We start from the raw sequence: 24,791 nt of genomic DNA, 5'->3' as shown, positions 1-24,791 counted from the left end.
AACCTTAATTTGCAATAAATAATATGCAACAAAATTTTTTAATTAAAAACAATGCTATTATGTTATATTTTAAAAGCTGATTTTTAATTAAAATAAATATTTTAAATTTTTAATACAATTATATACAACCAAACGGGTATATATTTTTACTTTACATCCACACAAACTCAAAAAAATTGGAAAAAGCCGCTTTAAAAAATTAAAAATTATCTTTAAACGTTAAATAAACTGTAATTTTGTATATTTTAGCGCTAATGGTTTTGTTTTTTCTAATGATTAATATGGTATAGTTTTAAGGAAATTGCTACTGAAATAACCAGTTAATGAAACGACCAGCGTCTAAGAAACAATAAAATGTGTACAATAAAAAAATGAAGCTATATTTGTCGTTTTATTGCTGTTTTGTTAGTATTTTTTCATAAACAAACAACATTTTTTTGAAAAGTATTAAAATATAAAAAAAAAATACGAGTTAATTTTTGTAACATCAATAGTGAATTTTTAGACTTGAACCTTTTGTTATAGCTAAGTTTTAAAAATAGTATTATTTGCACATTAAATTGGGACATTAATATTCTATTAAAACAACAGCATTTAACATGTAGTTTAAATTGAAATTAAATAACCATGTATGGTTATTTCAGTTCAATTTATATAGTAAATTTTATTTAATCTGTGTATTAAATATTATAAGAGATTTTATTTAAATTTAAATGGCTGAATTCCCACAAATATTAAAAAAAAAAAAAATTGGCTATTTCAGTAAGCATCTCTTTTATTTTTTGAATGCAGTTCTTTGAAAAATTTAGAACCTATTTATAAATAACTTGTCGCTTCATTTTTTTTTCGTACTTTTTTTGCTGTTTTTCATCCATCTCAGGTGGTGGAGGTGCAAAAAACCATGGTGACAAAACGTTTACCCATAGCATATAGAAAGCTCTGCCTGGAACCTAATAAGATAATTAAACAAAATTTAAAACAAAACAGAAAACACGAATGAAGTGTTGAAAATATAACATTAGCAACAATGTTTTTAAAAATATAATTTACTTGCAGTATATTACAAAATCGAAAATGTCAATACTGAAATAACACAGAGCATGCAAATGCTGTCATTAATTAAAATCATATTATTGGAATCATTAAAATTATATTATTGGTATAGAGAATAGCAATGCATAGTCTTTAGGGACTCTAATACTGAAATAACATTTAAAAGTATATACAATTTATCCAGACAACTAATTTTTTTTAAAACAATGGTCTAAATGATAACTTGGGATCGTATGCATGCGAGCCTAAACAAATGCATACAACAACTGATGTCGGAATATCATCATGTTTGTTTTAACTGTGTTTCGGTATGTGGACAGGATAGTTTCTCACATCCTAGCATTATCTTTTGTGTTTGTCAGGGCATTTCATACATTGCTATCAACTATAAAAAAAAAATGAAGTTATGAAATACTTCTACTTGGCTTTTTTTTTTGGATAGGCAATTTATTAAATAATACTTTTTTTTTGCTCATCTAACCTCTTTAATTGATTCTATTCTTGAACAAGATAGCATGATAGAAAACAGTTAAATTTGTAATATGCTGTTTTGGTTCAAGTATTTTCTTATATCCCATTCAATACTTGCTTTCATATTTAATTATCAAATAATTATTTTTAAAATAATTATGTAACAAAGTTAATAAAAATATTTATGTAACAAACTATGGAATAATAAATTATTGGAATAATAAATTATTCCAATAACTTTAACTTGTCATTTAAGCTAATGAAAATAATTATGCAATAAACTATGCACAAATTATTCAAACAATTATTTAATACTTAATTAAATTTAAATCAAACCCAATACTTCTGCAACAAATATGTAGAATACAACACATTTGACATGTTTTTTCATTACATAGAGGCTCATAATTTATATCTAAAGGGCAAGAAACAGTTTTAGTGTGTTTTTATTATTTTTGTTGAAAGTTAATAAGGTAGGGTGTTATAGGTTTTAATTTTGAGCAAAAAATATATATAGCAAAAATATATCGTAAAATTATGATTAGACATCATTTTTAATAAACTATATCAAGAAAAGTTTGTGCATCATTTTTAAAGTTGTCTTAAGAGTTGTATTAAATAGACCCATATTACCCATATTAGTGAGGTAACATGGCTTAATTAAAGTATACAGCCTAATACTCCGCATTTTCGCCAAAAAAATAGAAGGCCAGTATGCGGGTTTGAATAAATGTGCAACGATACTATATAAATTTAAACTTGCATTATTGAAAACAAAGAATGGTTAACAAATGTTGTGTTGTTGGCTGTTATTCAAACTATTCTAGACATGATGTGGTGCCAGTTTTTTCATTTACTTGAAATGAAAAACTAAGAACAAAATGAATAAAATTTGTAAATAGACTAAACTGGATACCAACTCAGTCATCAGTTATTTGTGCAAAGCATTTTCAGGAAAAATATTTAAAACATGGAGAACGAGCAAAAAGATTTCATTTAATAAAAAAGTTAAAACCAATTCCAACTACACATCCAAGTGTTCTATCAAAATCATCTATACCAACAATAAATTTAGAAAGAAAGTCTCCATCAAAACGTATTTACCATAATGATCAAAGCAGCAAACTTTTAAAAAATGATTTAATAAAATATTTAATTTGTTTTGCTGATATTCCATGCCCAAGTGGAGAGTTTACATGTAAATCTTTTTTATAAGAATTGTTTAGCACCATTAACACAATGGTTTTGTAGTGGTCATAACTGTACATTAACTCGTAAAAGTATGCTTGAAAACTTTCCTGCCTATTTAAGAAGTCAAGCAGAAAAAAATTTCGCAGTTTTTAAAGAACTCGAAAAAATAAAATATCAGAAAAAACCAATGTACTCTGCTAACATAATTCAATATGCATTATTATTGCGCTATACATCTATGCAATCCTACAAAGAGCTTTTGGAAGAATTTTCATTACCATCTCTTTATTAAATAAAATTTGTTCTGGTAATATTGATGCTCTAAAAGCTGCAAAAATTCAACTTGAAAATGGCCAAATGTCACAAGATGTCTGCATAATAATTGATGAAATGTATTTACAGAAATGTGCAGAATACTCTAGTGGAACTATAACAGGTGTAAATAATGTTGGTGAAGTCTACAAAAGTGTTGTTTGTTTTAAGGAAAATATCCCATACATTATAAAAGCAGTTCCAGTTCTAAAAATTGATAGCAGTTGGTTTAATAATAAAATTATTGAAACTCTTTTGCTTAATAGTGGGTTTGTTGTGCAAGCTATTGTGTGTGATAATCATGCAAGTAATATTTCTGCTTTTAATAAACTGTTATCAGAATATGAAAATGGCTTTAATAGTTCAATTTTATATAACTGCAGAAAAGTGTATTTATTCTATGATGCTGTACATTTAATTAAAAATGTAGAAACAACTTGCTAAATTGAAAGAGATTTTTGTTTCCCTGATTTGAGTTTATTGGATTTAAAGATGATGCTTAAGTTAAAGGTATCTTTGAAATTGTTTCATGACGTCCATGAAGGTGATCTTGCTTTAGATGCAGATTTACATAAACCTTTAAAACTAATAAATAACGTGCTAAACCCAGGAAAAGCAAAACAAAATGTTCATGTTGCTCTTGACTTGTTTAATGAAAGTACAATACTGGTTTGAAATCGTACTTACCTTTATGTGAGGGGATGCTGTTGGCTTTATAAGCTTGTTTAATAAATGGTGGATTTTTGCTAATAGTAAAAACCAGTTTTGTTCAAATAACTATTTGGGAAATGCTGCTATCTTGAATGATAAAAACCTTGAACTTTAACAAGCAATGGCAGTATGGATTGATCATTAGGAAAAACAAAAAATTTTGAACTGTGAGAAACTTGTTTTGTCTGCTCAAACTAGTACAGCATTTAAACAAACACTTAATTGTCATGCCTCTTTAATTAAAGATCTTTTGATGGTTATATATATATGTCATGATGGTTATAATATGTCATGACTGCAAGATTTCAAAGTGATCCAATAGAGAGAAGGTTTGGACAGTACCGACAGATGAGTGATGGCAGGTTTTTGGTGAGCTTAAAAAATGTTTTGTGCTCAGAGCGTATTATCAAATTGAAAAGTTAAATTAAAGAAGGCATTGATATCTGCAATAGTAAAGTCAAAAAGACTAATGATCAAAAAACTATTTTAAATGAACTTTTGGACAAACTTCAGTGCACTTCTTTAAATGTGTCTTTGTCAAAAGATAGCAGAGAAGTTGCCTTAATATTGCAGGTTATATTGCAAAAAAAAAATTTTCAAAAAAATTTAGTAAATGCTGTCATAAAATAATGATTGGAATAGATAAATATGATTCTCCAGATAAATAGTATATTCAAATTTTATCAAATATTGACTGTACCATCTGCCAATCTGGGTAATTATGCTTGTGACGCTTTTGCAATTTTAGACTTTACTTTTGATGTAATTAACACAGATTTACCATTCAGATCAACTGCTCAGTTTATTTTGAAAACATTTTTATTCGAAGAAAATATCCTTTGTTCTGATCACTCAAACTTTGGGATAAATCTCATAAACAAAACAATAAGTAATATATTCTTCAATAATAAAAGAAAAATAATTACTGATGGAAATTATATGGGCAATATAGTTGGTTTAAAAAAAACCTAAATTATTGTAATAAGATAATTTTAAACTATATTGTAACTAGAATATGACTTTGGCATGATTCAAAATTTTATCAACAGTAGTTCAGTTAAGAAGGACTCTTAATCTTAATTAATAATTGATAAAATAATAAAGAATGTAACATTACATATACATTTAACTCTCTGATGACGAAAGGGTCAACAAAAGCAATAAAGATACTTTTACAACATAAAAAATTTTTTAAAGAATCTTTTCATAATGCAACACAAACTTATATGGGCAATATAGTTGGTTTAAAAAAAAAGGCATCGAAATAAGCAAGATAAAACATAAATATTAAAATTAACAAGAGAATATGTTTTTAATAAATTTAATATAATCATTATTTCTAAGAAAAAGTAAGGAATTAAAAAAAAACAAAAAAACTTTTCTTAAAACGAAATTTTGTTATTGTTGAATAAAAAGTGTTTTCAAGAATAAATGGTTTTTGTTTGTCTATTTGCTTTGTTTTTTATATCGGAGAACCTCTTTTTTAATGGCCTTCTAATTTTTGGGCAAAAATGCGGAATATTAGGCATTTACTTTAGGAGACCATGGGGGTAATGTGGATCTAAGTTACATTTTTACCTTTTTTTTTTCAATGAAATATACCAACTTATAGTAAAGTATGACTGAAGTCGTTCAATGCGCTAAATTAAAAATGCAAAATGAATATTTTTTTCTATTTCTGTTAGCTAATTTCCAAAGAATGCAGAGCATTCTTGTGGTTCAATTTCCATAGTTTTTTTTTTTTTTTTTACAAATTTTCTTAATATATTGAATAAATCATATTATAGTTCTCCAAATTTAATATATGATATTTAAATTTAAAAGTTGATATACTTATAAAAGTCAAAACATGTTGAAATTATGTTTAATAAAGAATTTAAAGCAAAAGCTTAATTAAAAATTATCCAAATTTTTTTTTGCTATATATCAGAGATTCATTATCCTACAAAGACGATATAAAAGTTCAGTGTGCAATCCTTCAAAACTGCTACGCTGTGTTATCTACTTTTTTTCGTTGAAAACATATCATTACATCTTTAATAATCTTCTAAAGTAATCCATAGCAACATGACTCCAGAAAAATGAATCCAGAAACATAGTCAGATTTCTAATTTATACTTATTCTCATTTTAAAGGTATTTATTGTTGTATAAGAATTTGACATAAAGACCCACATTACCCAACCCAAAGAATGTTGCTTATTTTAAAAAAACTACGCATCACTCTATCTTAAAACTAATTGAATCTAATTATCTGGTAATTTTTCAACCAGATAAAACATTTTCTATGTGTTACACCCTGTTTTTTATACCTGAAGTTTAAGTTTTCTATAAAAAATCTTTCTTTAAATGTATGTGCCATTTTGAATGAAAAATATACTTAAGAATTTGCCTAGTAAGTCGATAATTAAAATTTAGAGAGCAAATGAAAAGATAAAGACTTTTGAAGGTAGATAAAGTCATTTTAGATTCATTTGTGATTTTTAAATTCAATAGTACTTCCATTGTTTTGGACATTGTTGGTTCACTAAGAAGTTGAACATTTTTGCTGGTCTATCGGTAAAGATTGATACGGGTCTTAATAATCTGTAACCTTTATTAACAAAAGATTATTAACAAACAATACACGATCACACAACAACAAACAATCTATACATTTTAGTAAAAAAACTAAATTTTTCTCACATTTTTCACACCATAAAGAAAAAAAAGCTTCTAACTAAAACCTTTCTTCTGAAAAACTGATAAATGTTGATTAGACCTACATTACCCCTTAGATCAACATTAACCCACCCTACCCTAACCTGCAGATATATATATTTTAGAACCTTTTGTAGGCAACACTCTATTACCAACTTGTTGTGCTAAGGGAAATATTTTAGTATTTGAATGTCATTTTTAATTTATAAAATTTTAAACACAGTGAATTTCATAAAGTTTGCTTTTTTTATCTAAAAAGTACTGAATAAAAAATATGGTAACAATGTTATAGTTTTTCCAACACCTAAGAATCGACCTGTCTAATCCATACAAAAAAGAATTGAAAAAAATAACATGGTTAGTTTCTTGTGTACATGATCTGATTTTTGATACCTAGTTTCTACTGATGTAATAGACGCATTTCAACACACATAAACAAAAGAACTAAACAGAGGCAAAAAAAATTACAATCTGTAATCATCAGTCATTTTATAAAAAAAAAACACCTGAAAAAGTCTAGGTAAGCACATTAAATAAAAGTGAATTGTTTGAAAATGAAATATTTTAAATGCATTCAAAGACTTGATAATATATATTACAAGCACTCAAATATTATTTTTTTTAAAGCTCATTTTAATATAGATTTAATATAGAGAGCTAAAATTGAGGAGCCTCTGGAAAAACATTTATTTTTATCAAATGGTCAGTTTTGAAGCTGTTCTGACCCACTTACATGCTACTTAAGTACAATAAGTAAAATAGAAAAATTAAAAAAATTATAATAAATTTGTATAAAAAATAGAGGTTAATGTAAAAACTTAAATCAGATAAAAATATAATATCATACAAATCTCTTAAAATTAAAAATTGAACTTACAACTAGCCAGAGAATCCAGAAATAATTTGAAACTAAACTTAATAACTGAATGATAGCAGTAACTAGTATTAAATCTTTGGCATGCTCAGCCATTCCACCTTCCATAGCTAGATCCATTCCACCCGACACTATGCTACTTAGAAACTTGTAAGAACCAGCATAAACAAAGATTGGCATGAAGAAACCAAGCTATAAAAATAAATGTTGAAAATATAATAAGAAATAACAATATAACAATAATAATATAAATATTTATACCTGTTCTTTCATTTTAACTTAAAGTTTGTCAAATTAAAACTTTAAAACTTATTTTAACAATAGAAAAATTACAATATTCATGAATTTATAATAGACTGTTTTTTCCTTCAGTTTTCTTATATATATTTATCTTCCCAAGGGTGTCTGAATAGTCAAAAAGACTTTTTTCTCAACAATAAAACTCTGAAATACAAACATTGACAAACAAGGCCACTGCACAGAAAAACTTGACCAATTTTCAAAATAAAATACTATGAATAAAATATTTATTGAACAAAATTAAATTCGATATCAATTTGAGATCTTTGAGATTCAATGACATGTTGAGTTTATTTTAAGCCCATGGTGATTAGAGTTTATATCATAATTTTATAGCATAATATCTATATGTTTATTTTTTTTTTTTGGAATAGAATAAACTACCAGAAAAATGACTTTTTTTGTTAGTTTATTCCATTGTTTTGCAACTCTGTCAAAAAAAATTTTTCCATTGGTTTTTTGCTTTTTATAAGTTCAATATTAAAGTGGGTTTTATGACCTAATATGTTTGCAGCTGAACCATATGCAGGATGTCCTTTACTACTCAAACCGGGATGTCCTTTACTACTCTAACCAAGTGATGGCAAATGAGACAAACCAAAAACATTGTTACTATTATCTACAATTATTAGATCAAGTGTATTTTTTAACTTGTATTCATTGATTCAAAATGTAGCTTGAGTAACACATTGTTCAAAAAAACAGTCATTTAAACATACTACAACGTCCTTCAGCTTGTTGGTTATAAGATTCTACAAAACTGACTTTCTATTTTAAGATATAAGTTATAGTTAGTATAGATAATCATCGATTATCATTACACTAAAGAATTGATTTTTGTCTTATGCCTTTTTAACAGCTTTATTAGAATTTAGGATTTTTTTTATTAGTTTCACAGGATGAGTCAGGAAAACAATCAATGCAACTTATTAAAACCTTTTTCTTCACCATACTCAACGCATGTTCATATCTGTTTGATAATATTGGAATTAAGTTCAATAATACTTGTTTCATGATTTTAAAGAATTTTTAACATATATGTAAACACCCCCTCCTCCTCTTTTACTATTCAATCTATTGATTCTATATATTACACAACCTTGTATTCAAACAAGAATAAATCATAATAATGCTTTTATAAAATATCCTTTTATGATAATAAAGTTATCATAAATTTTGTATGAGCAATTTAACTAAACAATTTTTATATAAATTTTTACCCATTTGAAGTTAATTATTAAACATTTCAAAATACCTTCACCCACCAGTCACACCCAGCTTGTTTATCATGTAATTATTGAGTTTTAACTATTAATTTTGTGAGAAAATGATATAATATTTTTTTTTACATTTCAAATGCTTAAGAAAATACTTTTAGCTTTCTTATAAAGTTTAAAACATTTGCATTACAATTATATTTTACTGTTTAAAAGTCATGTTCATATCTTTTAAACAGTAAAATCTTTATGAAATAGATTTACAAGGCATGAAAATAGTTGTGTGTATTTAATACAATTTAAAAAAGATTAAAAAAATTAGTTTCAAATTAAATGCTTTACTTTATAATTAAAAGTTGAGTTTTTGTTCAAATGAAAAAAGCAATTTGATGCAAACCTGTTCTGACAACTACTTTTAAAACTAGGCTATTAAGAATCCATCCATATTTTAAAACTAGGCTATTAAGAATTCATCCATACTTTTAAACCTAGGCTATTAAGAATTTATGCTATTTTAAATATTAAGAATTTAATTTAACTACCAAGTAGGCATATAAAAAAAATTAACACCTTTTAAAAAAATAAAAAACACCTTTTGCCTACAATACAACCTAAAATGCCTATACATATTACCTAAATGTCTTCTATATATTAAAATAACACTGGATTTAAAAAACCTTTAAACAAAAAATTTTTTTAGAGATCCCCCATAAACTTTGAACATTTAATGCGTCTCTAAGGAGTAGTTATCAAGTCACGCTTTAAGAGGAGAGGGGGTCATATATTTTGTGACAATCTGTGAAAAGGAATTGGGGGGACGGGTGGGAGGGAATAGAAAAATTTTAATAGATTTCTTCAAGTTTTTAGAGCATTAAAATCAAGCAAAGCTTTAATATATAAATATTTTATCAATGCAGTGATATTGTTGAAGGCAATGATTTACGATTTTTCAACTTTTTTTTTTTTAATAATTAAAAAGTAATAAAGAAATAAAGTATAAATAGTAACTTATAAATTAAAAAAAAAATTTTAAAATAGTAAAAATAGTAACTCATAAATTAAAAAAATTTTTTTTTTAAATTGAAAAGCGAAACAAGAAGATAAGGAATAAAAATATTGTTCCTTAACTTTTAATTTTTTAAAAAACTTTTTTAAAAAAGTTTTAATTTTTTAAAAAAGTTTTTTTTTTTCAAATTAAAAAATTCTAAAAAAAAAAAAAAATTTAATAGAAGAGAATAAAGTTTCTTGAACAAAACAAAAGAAAAAAAATTGCAAAAGAAATTTGTATGTACTTTTGTATCTTTGATTTACATTTACATAGTTTATTTATTTGTTTTGTTTTTAGTTCATTGTATATTGTGAGTCAAGTCTTCCCAGGAGATGTGTACAGTTTTTTGTCTCGTATGTCCACGCATAAGTTTTTTATTTCAGAAAACTTGGTCACAGCCATTTGCTTAAGTTTTATTCAATTAAGCGTTTCGATACTTTGCAGAAAAAACTTTTTTTTCTATTTAAATTTATTTTAATTTTCTATTTTGTTAGTTTTGCTTTCTTTTTTTTTTCAAGTATTGAAATACCTTATGTGATAAAACTTGCAAATGGACATGATCAAGTTGTCTGAATTAAAACTTTTTTGTGGACATACAAGACAAAAAACCACACATGCCTCCTGGGAAGACTGTGAGTTGTTTACCTATTTATTTTTCTTTAGGTTTGCTTTGTTCATTATATACATTTTTTTAATATATATTTATTTTTTCATTTTTTATTAGTTTTAATCATATAAATTTTTTTAATCTATTTTATGTCTAGAATCTAATAGATAAAAATAGTTGCTACAAAAAGCTTTTCAATGCATGGACTGAAGCACACCTGCCAAGCAAACCAAAATCACTATCGCAAAATAAATGCAATTTCTTTTGGCATTCGATAAAAAATTGTGTTGATTTTCAAAATAAATGACAAATTAAGATTCTGGAGCTTTAAGAAAGCTTTCAGAAGAATCCAACAAAAAAAATTGTTAACTTCATCAGTTCCAGTTTCCCAAGATACTAGTACTGTATTATCACATGATCAACACACTCTCTGACCAAAAAGCTATTAATTGTGAAATCAGAACTTATTACACTATTGCTTCGAGAATAATGCGGAATTAAAAAAAGTTATTGAAAGTCAATCGGAATTACTATAAACAATTATTCAGATTGTCACTTGTGGCTTCCGCTGACAAACGAAGATGTCAAACATTGAGAACAATTAAATCTCTTGATGAGTTAACAGAAGCTTTGCAAAATCAAGGGTTTACAATTAGCAGATTAACAGTCTATTGTCATTTTTTACCTAAATATTCTCACACAATAGATGGCAACTAGCATGTGACTACTGTTCCTGTAAGACTCATTAAAGCAGGAAAAGACCTTCATAAAAATCATGTGTTTTGCTTTAATTGAGAATTTAACAGAATTGGCTTCAATCTTGGCACCAGCAGAAGTTGCTTTAGTGAGCAAAGCAAAAGTGCCAATTGGTCTCCCAACAGCTACTTTACAAGCTCCCTTAATCATGTATATAGAATATAAAGTAAGATCGCCTGATTACAATTTTGTCATTGCTCCATGCCATAAATTTATTTCATTAGTCTATGCTGGACTGAAAATTGATAAAGATGGATTTGGTAAAAAGAATTGCTACAACAAGAATGCGCTACTTGGGTCCTACCTATATTTCAATAAGATCAGCAAAGCATTTGAAGTCCACTGCTTATTCTCATGCAAAAAATTATGAAAATTACATGAACTACCTCTATTTCCAGACATGTTGGATTTGAATGGTAATACAAAGGCAATTGTTATAATGTTTACTGACGGAGGACCAGATGAAAACCCCAGGTATCAAAAAATAATAGAAATAGCAATTCATACCTTCATCACACTTTTTTTGGATTTTATAAGAATTAAAACAAATGTACCACACAGAAGTGCATTCAATTCAGTTGAACAAAGAAGGGCTCCACTATCATGCTAGCTTTCAGGACTAATTTTGCCTCACGAAACATTTGGACTCTTCTGGTAAGGCAACTAACTTACAGTTGAAAAGAGAAAATTTTAATTATGCTGGCGAAACATTAGCTGAAGTGTTTTCTAATATAGTGATTGATAACTTTGAAACCTACTCAGAATATATTGACACACTCAACTCAGAAATCAATACCAAAAAAGTAATTTAAAAAAATCAAGAATGGATTGGTGTTCATGTAAGATCTAGTCAATATATGTTGCAGATTTCAAAATGTTCTGACATCAAGTGTTGTACTGAGACACAAGGAATATATATACTTTTTTTTTAAAGAAAGATTCCTTCTACATCTCATTACTTAAGGTTATTGCCCTCTTATTGAGCCACAGTTTTCAGTTGACAAGAATTGTTGCTATACATCTCTTCTCCAATCTCTACATCTCGCTCCAAAAAAAATTCAGTTTGACCAACATTATGCTAGTACCAAAAAGTCCTTCAGAGTAGAATGTGCAAAAAGTGTAACATTTATTTTGCATCATTAACTTTGCTTAACAATCATAAAATAATTCATCCAAAAGAGAAAAATACCAAGTGCCCATGTAAAAAAAATTATTTGAACGAAAGAAAATGGCCAACTTTATTCTTAGAAATCAATAGAGGCTTTAAAGCAAAAGAATGGGTAGGTATAAATATTTTACAAGAAGAAGAATCAAACTTAATTGATTTTTTTATGGAAATGCTAGGTTGTGAACAATAACAGTCTATTCCAATTTTTTTTATTGCCGAACATCTTGATCCTGTTTGGGAAAATAATAATAATTTTAAAATAATAATTTATCTAAATAATTAAATTAATAAAAAAAAAAAAATAAGTAATAAAAAAATTGTCTTAATAATCTGCAACACATTAAACATTTATTTTCAATTAGTTTTCGAAATTAAGCCACTTGGGCCTCTCCCAACATTCAACCCTTGTTCCACAAGCATGCACCAACTGACCACATTCACGTCATACAAATCCGTTAAAAAAAAACTTTTGTACCTAAACAAGAACAAATCAATGGGCTTCAAAACAATGGGCTTCATTCATCCACATGTCCTAAAATACTGTGCTTCAGGATTTACTATTCTACTAAGCATTATACTCTCTGATTCACTTAAAGCTGACAAAGTACCGTCTCAATGGAAAAAAACTGAAACAACTCCTATTTTCAAAAAGACTGCAAGTCGAACACCTTAAACTATTGACCTATCTCATGCACTTCTGTCTCTTGCAAGATAATGGAAAGCCCATACACAGACACATTACTGACCACCTAAATAAAAATAAACTGATCAGTTCTGCTTAACACAGGCTCTAAAAAGGAAAAGATTGCGTCACAAACCTACTCAAAACTCGCAACAGTCTGAATGAAGCTACTTGCAAAGGTTACCCAACTGATATCATATTAACAGACTTTGCAAGAGCTTTGGACACAGTTCAACACTAACGTCTGCTGCACAAGCTGAAATCTTACCGAATGTCCAGCAACTAGCATAAATTGGATGTAGCCATGGGTAACATAAATCTAACTGGAAAACAGTCCTTAGCGGTGTGCCATAAGGAATGGTTGTTGGACCACTTCTTTTCTTTATCTACATTAACGATTCGCAAGACAAAATACTACACCACTTTAAAATGTATGCAGATGACTGTAAAATAATTGGAGTTAATGAATCCAACCATGACATCATAACACTCCAAGCCAACATTAACAAAGCAGTGAAGTGGTTTTTTAATCTCCATAAGTGCAAAGTCACATTGGGTGCAGCAACACCAAAAAATCGACTACAATTTAAACTTTAAATAACTTGGTAGGCTGACTGCACCAACAGTCTTGCACAACATCTGAACAAGACCTAGGCGCTGTTATGACTAACAATCTGAAGGTTAAAAAACAGGTCTTCACAGCTGACCCAGCTGGTAATCAATTTTCCTGGTCACCATTTCTAGCTGAAGATATGAGCACTAAACTTAAGCATGTTCAACACCAAGCCACAAAACATATTGCCAACTTAAAACACTTGCCCTATATTCAGAGACTATTAAGACTTAGCTTGCCAATGCTAATCAAATGATGAGAAAGAGCAGACCTTATTGAGCAATATAAAATCATCAGCAAAACCAACAAAGGTAACTTCTCAGCCCCTTAGCTTTAAATAAACACCAAGTCTTTAAAATAAATTCTTCAACTGTGTGGACAAACAAAACAATCGAAAGCACAACTTGTATGAAACTGCACAGAAAGAAACAACTTCCTCATCAACCATGTTGTCAAACCATGGAATGCCTGAACACATAATGCGGTGAATTCAAAGAACCTGAACAATTTCAAATACAAACTTTCTTTGCTGCGGCGTCTTAACTTTAGCTGAAATTTAAAAACTGTATTTTTATCACAGAGTAGCCTGGTGTACTGCTTTGTCAATAACTTGTAAATTATGTTGACCATGAATAAACCAAACAAACATGAAAATTTCAAAAATGATAATTATAATATTGTAATTTATTAACTAAAAATGATAAAAGCGCATTTTTAATAATTTTTTTAAACAAGTTTTTAATAATATAATTAATTATAATAATATAATAATCATTTTTAAAATTTTCATATAATTTCGCTTCATTTGAGACCCAACATGATATGCCTTTGAAAAACTTTTTTTTAAATAATATTAGGGACTCATTAAATGTTCAAGGATCTTGAGATACCTGTTAAAATATTTTTTGATTAAAAATTTTAAAATTCCAGTGTTAATATATATATAAAACACATTTAGGGAGTATATATAGCTATTTAAAAAAATCGTTGTTTTGGAGAACACCCTAGCATCCGCCATAATAATGTCTGTAAGAGGTCTGGTTTACTTTTTTGGGTACTTTTTAAAAACTAAAATTTCTATGATAACTACAATTATTTGAGTAATAATATTCTAATAATGCTAAAAAGTTGTAATTTTAATAATTAGAAAATATCAGAAAGATAATGTTTATAATGAAATCAGCTTGATAATTAGTTTATAATGAAATATTTTAACTTTGAGATTGAGAAATTTTAAATAATAAATTTGTTCAATCTTAAATTGTTTAAATGAGAAAAGTAATCAGAGTGAAATTTTGATAATCAATAAAGTAAACACCTATTATAAAAATTAACTGAAAAACTTTAAATTTAAACATTTAAAATCAAATAAAGTAATTATTTAAATTTAAACATTTAAAATCAAATAAAGTTTTACAATTTGTACTTACATATGTTGACCATCGTAACTCGAAAAAAGCAAAGCTAACAACAACATAAAAAGCCTAAAAAAATATTTATAAACAATAAAAAATTATGCTAAATACTTATTTTGGCATTAACATCAAGTAGATAGTAGTAGTAGTAGTACCGCTAAAATAAGTACTACAAAACTTTTTTTGGCATTAACATCAAGCAGATGTTCTGAGTTCAAATTAAAACAAAAAATTTGATAATTTTATAAGATTTTTTAAAATCAAACATCAAACAGTTTAGTTATGAAATCTTTATAGTTGCTTGTAAACCTAATGTGATATTTTAAATTCACAAGTCATTCAACAATAATTATTAGATAAAACCCTGCCCAGACCTTATGCAAATCTGTTACAATTTTTACTAAATGATATGTGAGTGATTTGTGCTTAACTTTAGTTATTCTGTAGTCATATAACTCAGTTAGTTAAAGTGATAAAAATCTAGAAAAGTTGCGATTTAAGATCTTAAATCTTCAAGTGTCTGGCAACTCAGAGCACATATAACTAGTTAATTAATTATGTAGATTACTTTTGGTCAGACAAAGACTACTTGTTATTCTTTTGTTAATAACTTCAGAAATAAAAAATATTAATAAAGAAATAAACTATCAAGATATTTAAAAAAAAGGTATTACAAGATTTGAAATTTATTGTTTGTTTAACATTATTTATTGTTTATTTAACAATTTTTTAAGCACTATTTACAAATGAAATAAATTCAGATTAAATTAAAAACAAAGGAAATTTAATTTTAATTTTATTTTAAAATATTACTAAATATAATTTAATAATTTAAGCATTTTTTGTCAAAAAAATTTGCTTGTTTTTATTGCAATTCTTTTTCAATTTTTTTTAACTAAAAATTAAATTCTTTTTAAACATGTTTTAAGACTGTACAATAAACTTTTTTTAAACATACGTTAAACTTTTTTTTATAACGCAAGTGAAAGCGCAACGATATATATTTTTTAATAAATGGTACTTGAAATCCTAAATTAATCTTTGCTTTCACAACAAAATCACTGGTAATGTAAGTAGAGTTTTTATTTTTGCAATAAGTTAAATTATTTTATTAGTTATTCCATATTTATTAGAAAGATATTCTTATGACTAAGATCATGACTATTCTTATGACAATTTATTTTATAACTATAGTTACTAACTTTTTTAAATTAAAAAATCAGTTGCAAAGCCGCAATTACAAATTTAACAAATAATAATAATAAAAAAAATTAAACATTTAAATTCATTTATAAAAATGTTGAGGAAAGAAAGAAAATAGTTTGTATTAAATATTTGAAAAAATTTAACATTTAATTTAATATTAAAAAAACATTCCATAATATATTTAGATAATAGAGCAAATTTTGTGGTAATTTATTATACTGTGGTAGTTTAAAAAAGATTACGTCCTTAAAAAAATAATAATAAAGAGAATTTTTTGACATTAAATCTGCATACAAAACAAGTCTTGATACATATATAAATATATATAACGTTCAACATTATTATTTTGTTGATGCCTCCTTTGTTCTGCCTCCTAATCCAATCCAATATTTCCCTAATAATAAAAACTTAATAACAAGTTAAATCTTACTCTCTCAATTTTGCAATTTAATAATTGCTAAATCATTTTGCCCCAAAGTTCTATTTCCGTCAAAAATTAAAGTGATATTTTTTTTAGAAGTGATAGGAGTTTGGAAAGAGATGGGAGAGAAATAACATGGTATTCTAGCAGCAAATAGTAATTAATAACTAATATAATTATTTAGTCACATATACCTAATGATAGTTTTAAACATCATTTTTGCAACTTCAAGACAATAAAAAACAAAAATATATATTAGAGTTTTGAGATTGAGAAAGATTTGATGATTTTTGTACTTAAGGTAATTTTCCGGAAGAAAAAAAAATACAAAAAAATAAAACAATGACAAAGCTTTTTTTTTTTATATAAAAATTGCACAAAAGCTTAAACTATTATAACATTATTTTATTAATTAAAAATAAATAAATTTTTTACTAAATTACTAAATAAAGTATTATTTTTGAGGTTTATGATTGTCACTATTTTTAAATTATGTCTGAATTTTGATTAGTTAAGGAAAACCTTATAGTTCTGATCAAGGAAACTTCAGAATGCAAAATATAGCTCTTTATATATATTAACCTCTGTTTCTATGGTGAAGTATTTGCTGATAGAGGTAGTAATCAACTGAAAATGATACTTTGAAGAAAGTCAAACTAAAATTAAATTAAAATATTATTATTTATAACCGGAGCTGAAAATAAACTTAAACTGGAACAGAAACCAAAAATCAATAATAAATATAGTTTAAAGTAAGTTATAATTTAAACAAAACTCCCTATATATTTTCCCAATATATAATGATATCCCATATTATATATTTGCTATAATATATTATATAGGATATCATTATATATTGCTTTAATATTATATATTTGCTATAACAATTTGATCTTTGGACAAATATCAATCATACATTTATAAATATGTATGTTTGTGTTCTGTCTAATCCTCTGCGCCGTGTTCTCTCAGCCATATGTTGCTATTTAATGTTTGTATTTTGTCTGAACGTATTATGCAGCTGTGTTCACTCACCTGTAAGTTACTATATCTAAGTTTGTGTTCTGTATGAACCTCTAGTTCATACAGAACCTTCTTCACCTATTGTTCTAACCCCTTTTTTATCAGACAAAGATGTGTTACATTGTTTCCTGCCTAGGATGGCAAATGCTAGATCTTTTTGACTTTACTCAGAGATTTTTCTTGTGCCGCCTTGATAGTGGCTATGGAACTCTTCCTGTTATCTCCTAATGAAGGTACAGCTCTAAAATTCAGTTTAATGGTTCTGAGGCCTTTGATTCACAAAGACTCCAATATTCACATGCTTGGTTTGGGGGTATACATACGCATCAATTCACCTATTTGTCATGTAACCTGATTCGAACCCTATGACCATTCTTTTATGTGCTTCCACTTAGCACATAAAAGCTAAGCTCTTCACTCTATCAACTTTCTCTACGTTCTTTATTCTCCTTTTCTCAAGACTGCACTCTTTAGATGTAATTTCTGATCAAATTGATCATGCTCTTTCTCTTTACCCTTCTGCCAATATTGGTGTTATTGGAGACTTTAATGCTCATCAAATTGAATGGTTAGGCTCTAACACCACTGACCCCACTGGCATTAAAACCACAACTTCTGCATTTCTCAATCTCTTACTCAGATAGTTAACTTTATGATTTGCTTTCAGGCCAACCCTAAACACTTACCTTTACTTCTTGATTTGTTTTGTCTCTAATGCTAGCTTGATTCGTTTTGTCTCTGACACAGTTTCTTCTTTTATTCCTCTAGATGGTTCCGATCATGCAATAATAATAATAATATATTAATGCTGAAACAGAAATAATGTATTTCTTTAGAACCTATTTCAGCCGTTGCTATAAATATAGCCATACAACCAATGAGGAGGACAACCATAAAACACTAAACAAGCATATATTTGTAAATGTAGCTGTCAGTAATTCAGTATGTAGCTGTCAGCAATTGTCAGTAGTATTCAAATGTAGCTGTCAGTAATCTGGACAATAAAATAGCCTGAAATGAGTTTAACGATATTGCATTGGTGTCTTCAGTCTTTAAGTTATTCCACAATTTTGCAGCTCTGATGGAAAATCTGATGGAAATGTTAGCTACTTATTAATAGTAAAAATAGTTATACATTAGTTTACTTCGTGTAATATTTTATTATGCATTCATTTCTGTTATAAATCATTACAGATTTTCAATGTTTATAAAATAAAATAAAAGTTTAAGCAAAAAAATTTTTTTTTTTTTTTGAAACTAAAAACATATTGTATAAATATTCAGGAAAAAATTTTTCATTACAACCAGTTCTACTAATTTTAGGTTGTGAAATAAAAATAGCGCCTTAAATTGAACATACTGAGACTCCCAGAATGATGTATATATAAAATTGAAGGCTTCCAGCATTCTCTTTATCAATTTGTTTCTGTCCTTTCTTTAAATCTTTAGGCTAAAAAAGAAAAAACAATTTTACTCGCAAGAGCAGCCCTTTGAGTTTATAATAAATTTAAATTTATGCTAAATGAGAATACAACAGTCAATAAAAACGTTTAATTAGTCTAACAACTAGTATAGGTATGTGCGAATATTTCTAATTTGCTGTAAAAAAAGTATTTCAAAAACTGTGACCAATTTTTTTAACTTGGACACCATCTACGCCAAACCACATTGTGCTGCTATTTATGAAACAAATTAATTAAAAATTGGTAGTCATTTAGTAAAAAGGTTAGGCTATATGTTCATACATTTTATTTTTACTATCATAAATGATAAAATTATATATTTTTAAATGTAAATCCTCACTGTTTTTTAACAAACAACAGCTCTGTAAGTTATGGCAGGTCCTTCTTGAAATTAAAGGGTCCTTTAGATAATTTATCTACTGATATTCAAAATCTGTTGTGCGCATATTGTTTTCAAGAGTCATCAAGCACACTAGGTGTTTCTGTGAAATTAAGGATTTCTCGCATTTTAATCTGTGTTTTATAATCAAAAGTTTTGCTGATCACGGGATTATTTCTTAAAATTTGATTGGTTTAAAAAGCTTCTATTACGGTGTTATAAGAAACATATTTTTCTTAACTCTTGAGAAATATAAGTACTTTGGTTTTTGTTTGGATTGAATTTATTGGTAATCATTTTGATCTATAGGTTACTGTTTGTCAATAAACTACAAGTTAAAAAGTCAGCTATATGTTTTTTGTTTGTTTAAAATTAATGATGGACAGTTTTAGAATTACAAACTTAAAATTTACAATATTTAGCAAAAAGATTGGATTTTTTTAAAGTATTTTAAAAAACTAAAATAAAAATATATTATAAAATAAAAAAAACCTTTTATCGTTGATATTTTGATGTAATTATTTTTGACATGTTAATGTAAGCCTTATTGTTTTATTCTAGAGAAAAAATTTATTTACATTTTTTGGTTTCTCCAGTCCACTTACAATAAACTGCCTATTTCTAAAAATTTAACTTCTTATCATATTTTTTGAATCAATTTCTTTAACTATTTAAGTTGACATTACAACTGTTACAGTGCCAACTACAGTCTACATTGCATCATTTACATCCAATTCTTTGCATTATTTAACCTCCATTAAACCAAATATCTCAGCTGAAACATGTGCTGAATCCTTTTCAAATTCAGGTACTTTATCTCTTGATTCACAACTACTTTTCCCCAAGTTGACCAACTAACTCCAAGAAAAAAAGTCCTTAAACAGAGGTTATCTATATTGGCAAATGAAGTTGTCACAAAAAGGCTAAAACATAAAGAGGATTTAAAAATTTTGAGAGAAAAAGTATGATCAAAATCATATAGGTTTAATCAAATTAATCAGACTTTTGCTCGAAAAGAAATAACAATTCATAAGCTGCATGAGAAGTTAAATAAAAATTGTTCCAACTTAAAGTTAAAGCAACTTCAAAATGCTAATCTTTATTTGAAAAAGCAACTAGCAACAGCCCAGAACCAGTTCTCATCTCTAACATCAATACTACAAAAGCAACTTGTTGACAAAAATGCAGAGATTCAAGTCCTGCAGTATGATATGTCGATATTACAGGAGAAATTGCAATCTATACAGCAAATAGAACAAAACTCAAGACATTCCAAAATTTACTCATCAAGTATTAGGGCTCAAATATATGGCATGCTTATGTGTCATGTTCTTTCTCACTGTGCCACTGCTACTCCATAAAATTGGAGAACACACAAGATATCGTTTCAGTGATATTCCATACGGCACAGCTGTGGAGCAGATGATGAATGAACTAGGTGTTATTAAAGACCTACAGACTGCTGCATTGTCATCAAAAGATCTAATTCAAGTAAAATGCTTTTGTTATATTGAATATGATTCAGAGAAGTTAAGGTTAGTTTAATTTAATTTATATTCCACACTGCACAAATGTGGAGCAGATGATGCGCCAACTAGGTGCTATTTCAGACCTACAGACTGCTGAGATAGCATTGTCAACAATAGATCTATGTTTCAAACACCATGTTTGCTCATGGATATTTTGCCACCAATTTATATGATTGAACTATGATTATATGATTATACCTATAATTTTTCTGTTATCATTTTCATATATATATTAGATACTATTGCAAAGTTTTGATTTGGAAAACAACAGTTTTAACAAGATGATATGAGATCAATACTTTAACGAGATTATATGCTTCTTTGGACTTTTTTCTATTAGGCAGCTAATAGAAAAAAGTCCAAAACTCTTCAAAAAAGAAAAGGGTTATTTTCATAACCATAATTCTCTTAAGAAAATTATTAGGCAAATAAATGATTGCATAATCAAGATATTAGGTTTATTCAAGGTAATAGGTAGTTAAATTAGACAGCCGTGGTGTAGTGGTTAGACTCTGGCTTCAGAACTGGAGGTCCATGGTAGGAAGCTGGCTCTGGCCTACGGTGGCTCTTAAAACAACATTTTTGAAAAAAACCTGTTCCTACCCCTTTACTTTGTTCTATATAATACTAAAACACTAGGTTTAAAATTTTTAAACCAGCATAAAAATAAGTCTTAGAGAGAACTATAGTCTTGATTCTTAAAAAGAGCAACAAAAGTGTGGTGTATTAGGGGGTGTCAGTGGTATATATATTAGGAGGGGGCGTTTATGCTGATGTGTCACAGAACAATTTTTAAAATCTTTTTTTGTACAGTCTATACTTATTTTATTTTTAATTAGTATTAAGGTGCTTCAAAAAGTCCTTAGGACCTTATTACAGAATAGCATTTAACCAGAGATTTTACGCCTCATTTCTTATCAACCATGTATATATGGTCAGAAATAAAATTTTTAAGGGTCTTGGCTAGCTCAAGACACCTAAAAATTTGACTGGTCCCTAAAATTTTGTAAATAAAAGTTCTTCTAAAGTATGTCAACCTGGTACTCAAAAGAAGCAAAATTATATAAAAACTTCAAAAACTGTAATCACTTAACAAAAAAAGCATGTTTAAAAAAACTATTTTTTTAAAACTTGAAAATAATGACTTTTTTTATTTTCAGCTTAAAAACAATAGTTTTTACGCATTTATTTAAGAAAAAAGTTATTTTTTTGTAAATTGATTATTATTTTAAAAGTTTTTATATAATTTCGCTTCTTTTGAGTACCAGGTTGATATACTTTAGAAGAATTTTTATTTACAAAATTTTATCTCTGGCCATATATACATGGTTGATAAGAAATGAGGCGTAAAATCTCTGGTTAAATGCTATTCTGTAATAAGGTCCTTAGAACTTTTTGAAGCACCTTAATACTAATTAAAAATAAAATAAATATAGACTGTACAAAAAAAGATTTTAAAAGTAGTTTTGTGACACATCAGCATAAACGCCCCCTCCTAATATATATACCACTGACACCCCCTAATACACCACACTTTTGTTGCTCTTTTTAAGAATCAAGACTATAGTTCTCTCTAAGACTTATTTTTATGCTGGTTTAAAAGCATTTACATTTTGAATGCATTTAACCGAAAAAAAGAAGTTTTATATTTCATGTCTAAATGCTTACAAAACGAAGGTAGCAGGTAAATCATCTCCCAGCTGTACTATGTGAAATTTTGGTATGTCTTTACTGTATCTCTTAAAACTTTTATTTGGTACAAACTTGTGTGTATTTAGATAAAAAATAACAATACAACAGTTCTAAAATTGGTCACAGTTTTCTTAAGTAATCCTTGTACCGTCAACCGGGGTGACTTCAGACTGCGGGGTGACTCCGGACAGAGCATTACTTATTATTCTACTTCAGTTTCTTTTAGCAATGCCACGAAACTACAAACGTAAACTAAACTTAAAAGTGCTGTATGGAACAAGCTCTAAAGATATAAAAAAAGCTATAGAAGATCACAGTAAAGGCATGAGTATTCGAAAAGCTGCTGATAAGCATAAAGTCAAAAAATTAACATGGCATGATCACATTAAAAAACCCACCTTAAAGAAGGTTGGAGGTCAGACAATTATAAGCAAAGCAGATGAGGTACTTATTGCTCAAATGCAGGAAGCTGTTGCTGATTGGGGTTTTCTTATTGGAAGATTAGAAGTCAGAATGGTGGCTTTTGATTTCCTCTAATCAGGTTGGTTTGATATGGAGAGATTTGCCAAATGGTTTAAAACATGCTTTTTGCCGAACATTTAACAATGGACCCAAGCTTCTTTTAGGAGATAACTTGGCCTCTCATTTTAATCCAGATGTTATTAAACTTGCTAAGGAGCATAATGTTTATTTCGCTATTTGCCACCAAATGCCACACATTTAATGCAGCCATTAAATGTATCTGTCTTTGGTCCAGTGAGGCGTTGTTGGAAACATGTACTAAATGAAAAACTGGGTGCTTTCCCAAAGAACATTTTCCAGCTTTATTAAAAAGTTTATCAATTAAGTTGCAAGACACAGTATATCAGAATTTGGTTTCTGGCTTTATTACATGTGAGCTATATCCAATAAACCGCATAAAGGTTTTAAAAAGAAATCCTACATGCATCAACAGCATCCATTTTAAACGATTCAGTTACAACTTTACTAATGTCTCATCGTGGTGCATATGAAACAAAAAAACCCAGGGGCAATAAGTTGAACATTGCATCTGGGGCAGTTTTAAATGTCGTTGAAGATATTGAAACTGATCTTTCTTTTATCTGTCGAAAAGAAGATAATGATGAAAATGATGAAATCATTGAAGAAGAGGAAGTTTTATTTGATTGGACTGATTGTGAACATTTATGTGATTGTTGGTATCATTCAAGTGTTTCGAAAATGTCATCTAATTGCATTGTATGCCCAAACTATAATTAATGCCCAAAACTAAAATAAAATAAAAAGACAATGATTTATGTATGATTTACTTCCACAGTTGTCAATAGTTTAAACGAAATAAGAAATATTAGTAATTGATTCTTCATAGTTAATCATTGTAGTTGTATTATTAATTATATGTATAAAATCTTTTAAATAGTTTTAAATCTTTTTTAAACCGTTGTTTTATGTTAACAACATATTAAAAGCTGAAAGCCAAAATTTCTTCATGTTCTTTATAATTATAGTGGTACGATCCACGCAAATATTTCTACTTTGTATTGATTTTAATTAAACAGTTTAATATTTTCTTCGGAAAATTGTCCAAAGTCAAATTTTGTCACTTAAATATTCATAACTTTTTATAGAATCATCTAACTTTGATAAAATTTTCATCATTGTAATTCTAATTAGAAGCTTTTTCTAAAGATATATATTATCTTAGTATATAAACATTTTGAAATTTTTACACACATACCTAACTAGTAGCTGCAAATTAGATCAACGTGTATTTTGAAATAAATATTGATAAATGTATACTTACTGCCATTTGTTAATTATTATGTTCTGTAAATAAAAAAATCGTAAATTATGTTATGCAGGGTATCTTTGTCTAAATGCCTTTAAAAAGAGGTAATACTATATAATATTAATGCAACATGAAAACATTGGCTACCATAATGGAATATTTTGCGGGTTCT

At 27.5% G+C, this 24,791-nt stretch overlaps 1 protein-coding gene across 1 annotated transcript; it reads right to left on the bottom strand.

The window, feature by feature from the left end:
- Nucleotides 1-57: 57 nt before the first annotated feature.
- LOC100202547 (transmembrane protein 208) lies at nucleotides 58-24,791 on the bottom strand. Its single transcript, XM_065820166.1, has 5 exons — nucleotides 24,635-24,791; nucleotides 19,128-19,217; nucleotides 15,133-15,186; nucleotides 7,315-7,503; nucleotides 58-950 (listed from the first exon to the last, which is right to left on the bottom strand). The coding sequence occupies exons 1-5, from the start codon at nucleotides 24,638-24,640 to the stop codon at nucleotides 813-815; spliced, it is 477 nt and encodes a 158-aa protein (XP_065676238.1). The 5' UTR covers nucleotides 24,641-24,791; the 3' UTR covers nucleotides 58-812.

The sequence above is a fragment of the Hydra vulgaris genome, chromosome 15 (genome assembly GCF_038396675.1).
Source record: "Hydra vulgaris chromosome 15, alternate assembly HydraT2T_AEP".
NCBI lineage: Eukaryota > Metazoa > Cnidaria > Hydrozoa > Anthoathecata > Hydridae > Hydra > Hydra vulgaris.
This window is presented reverse-complemented; position numbering and strand designations above follow the sequence as displayed.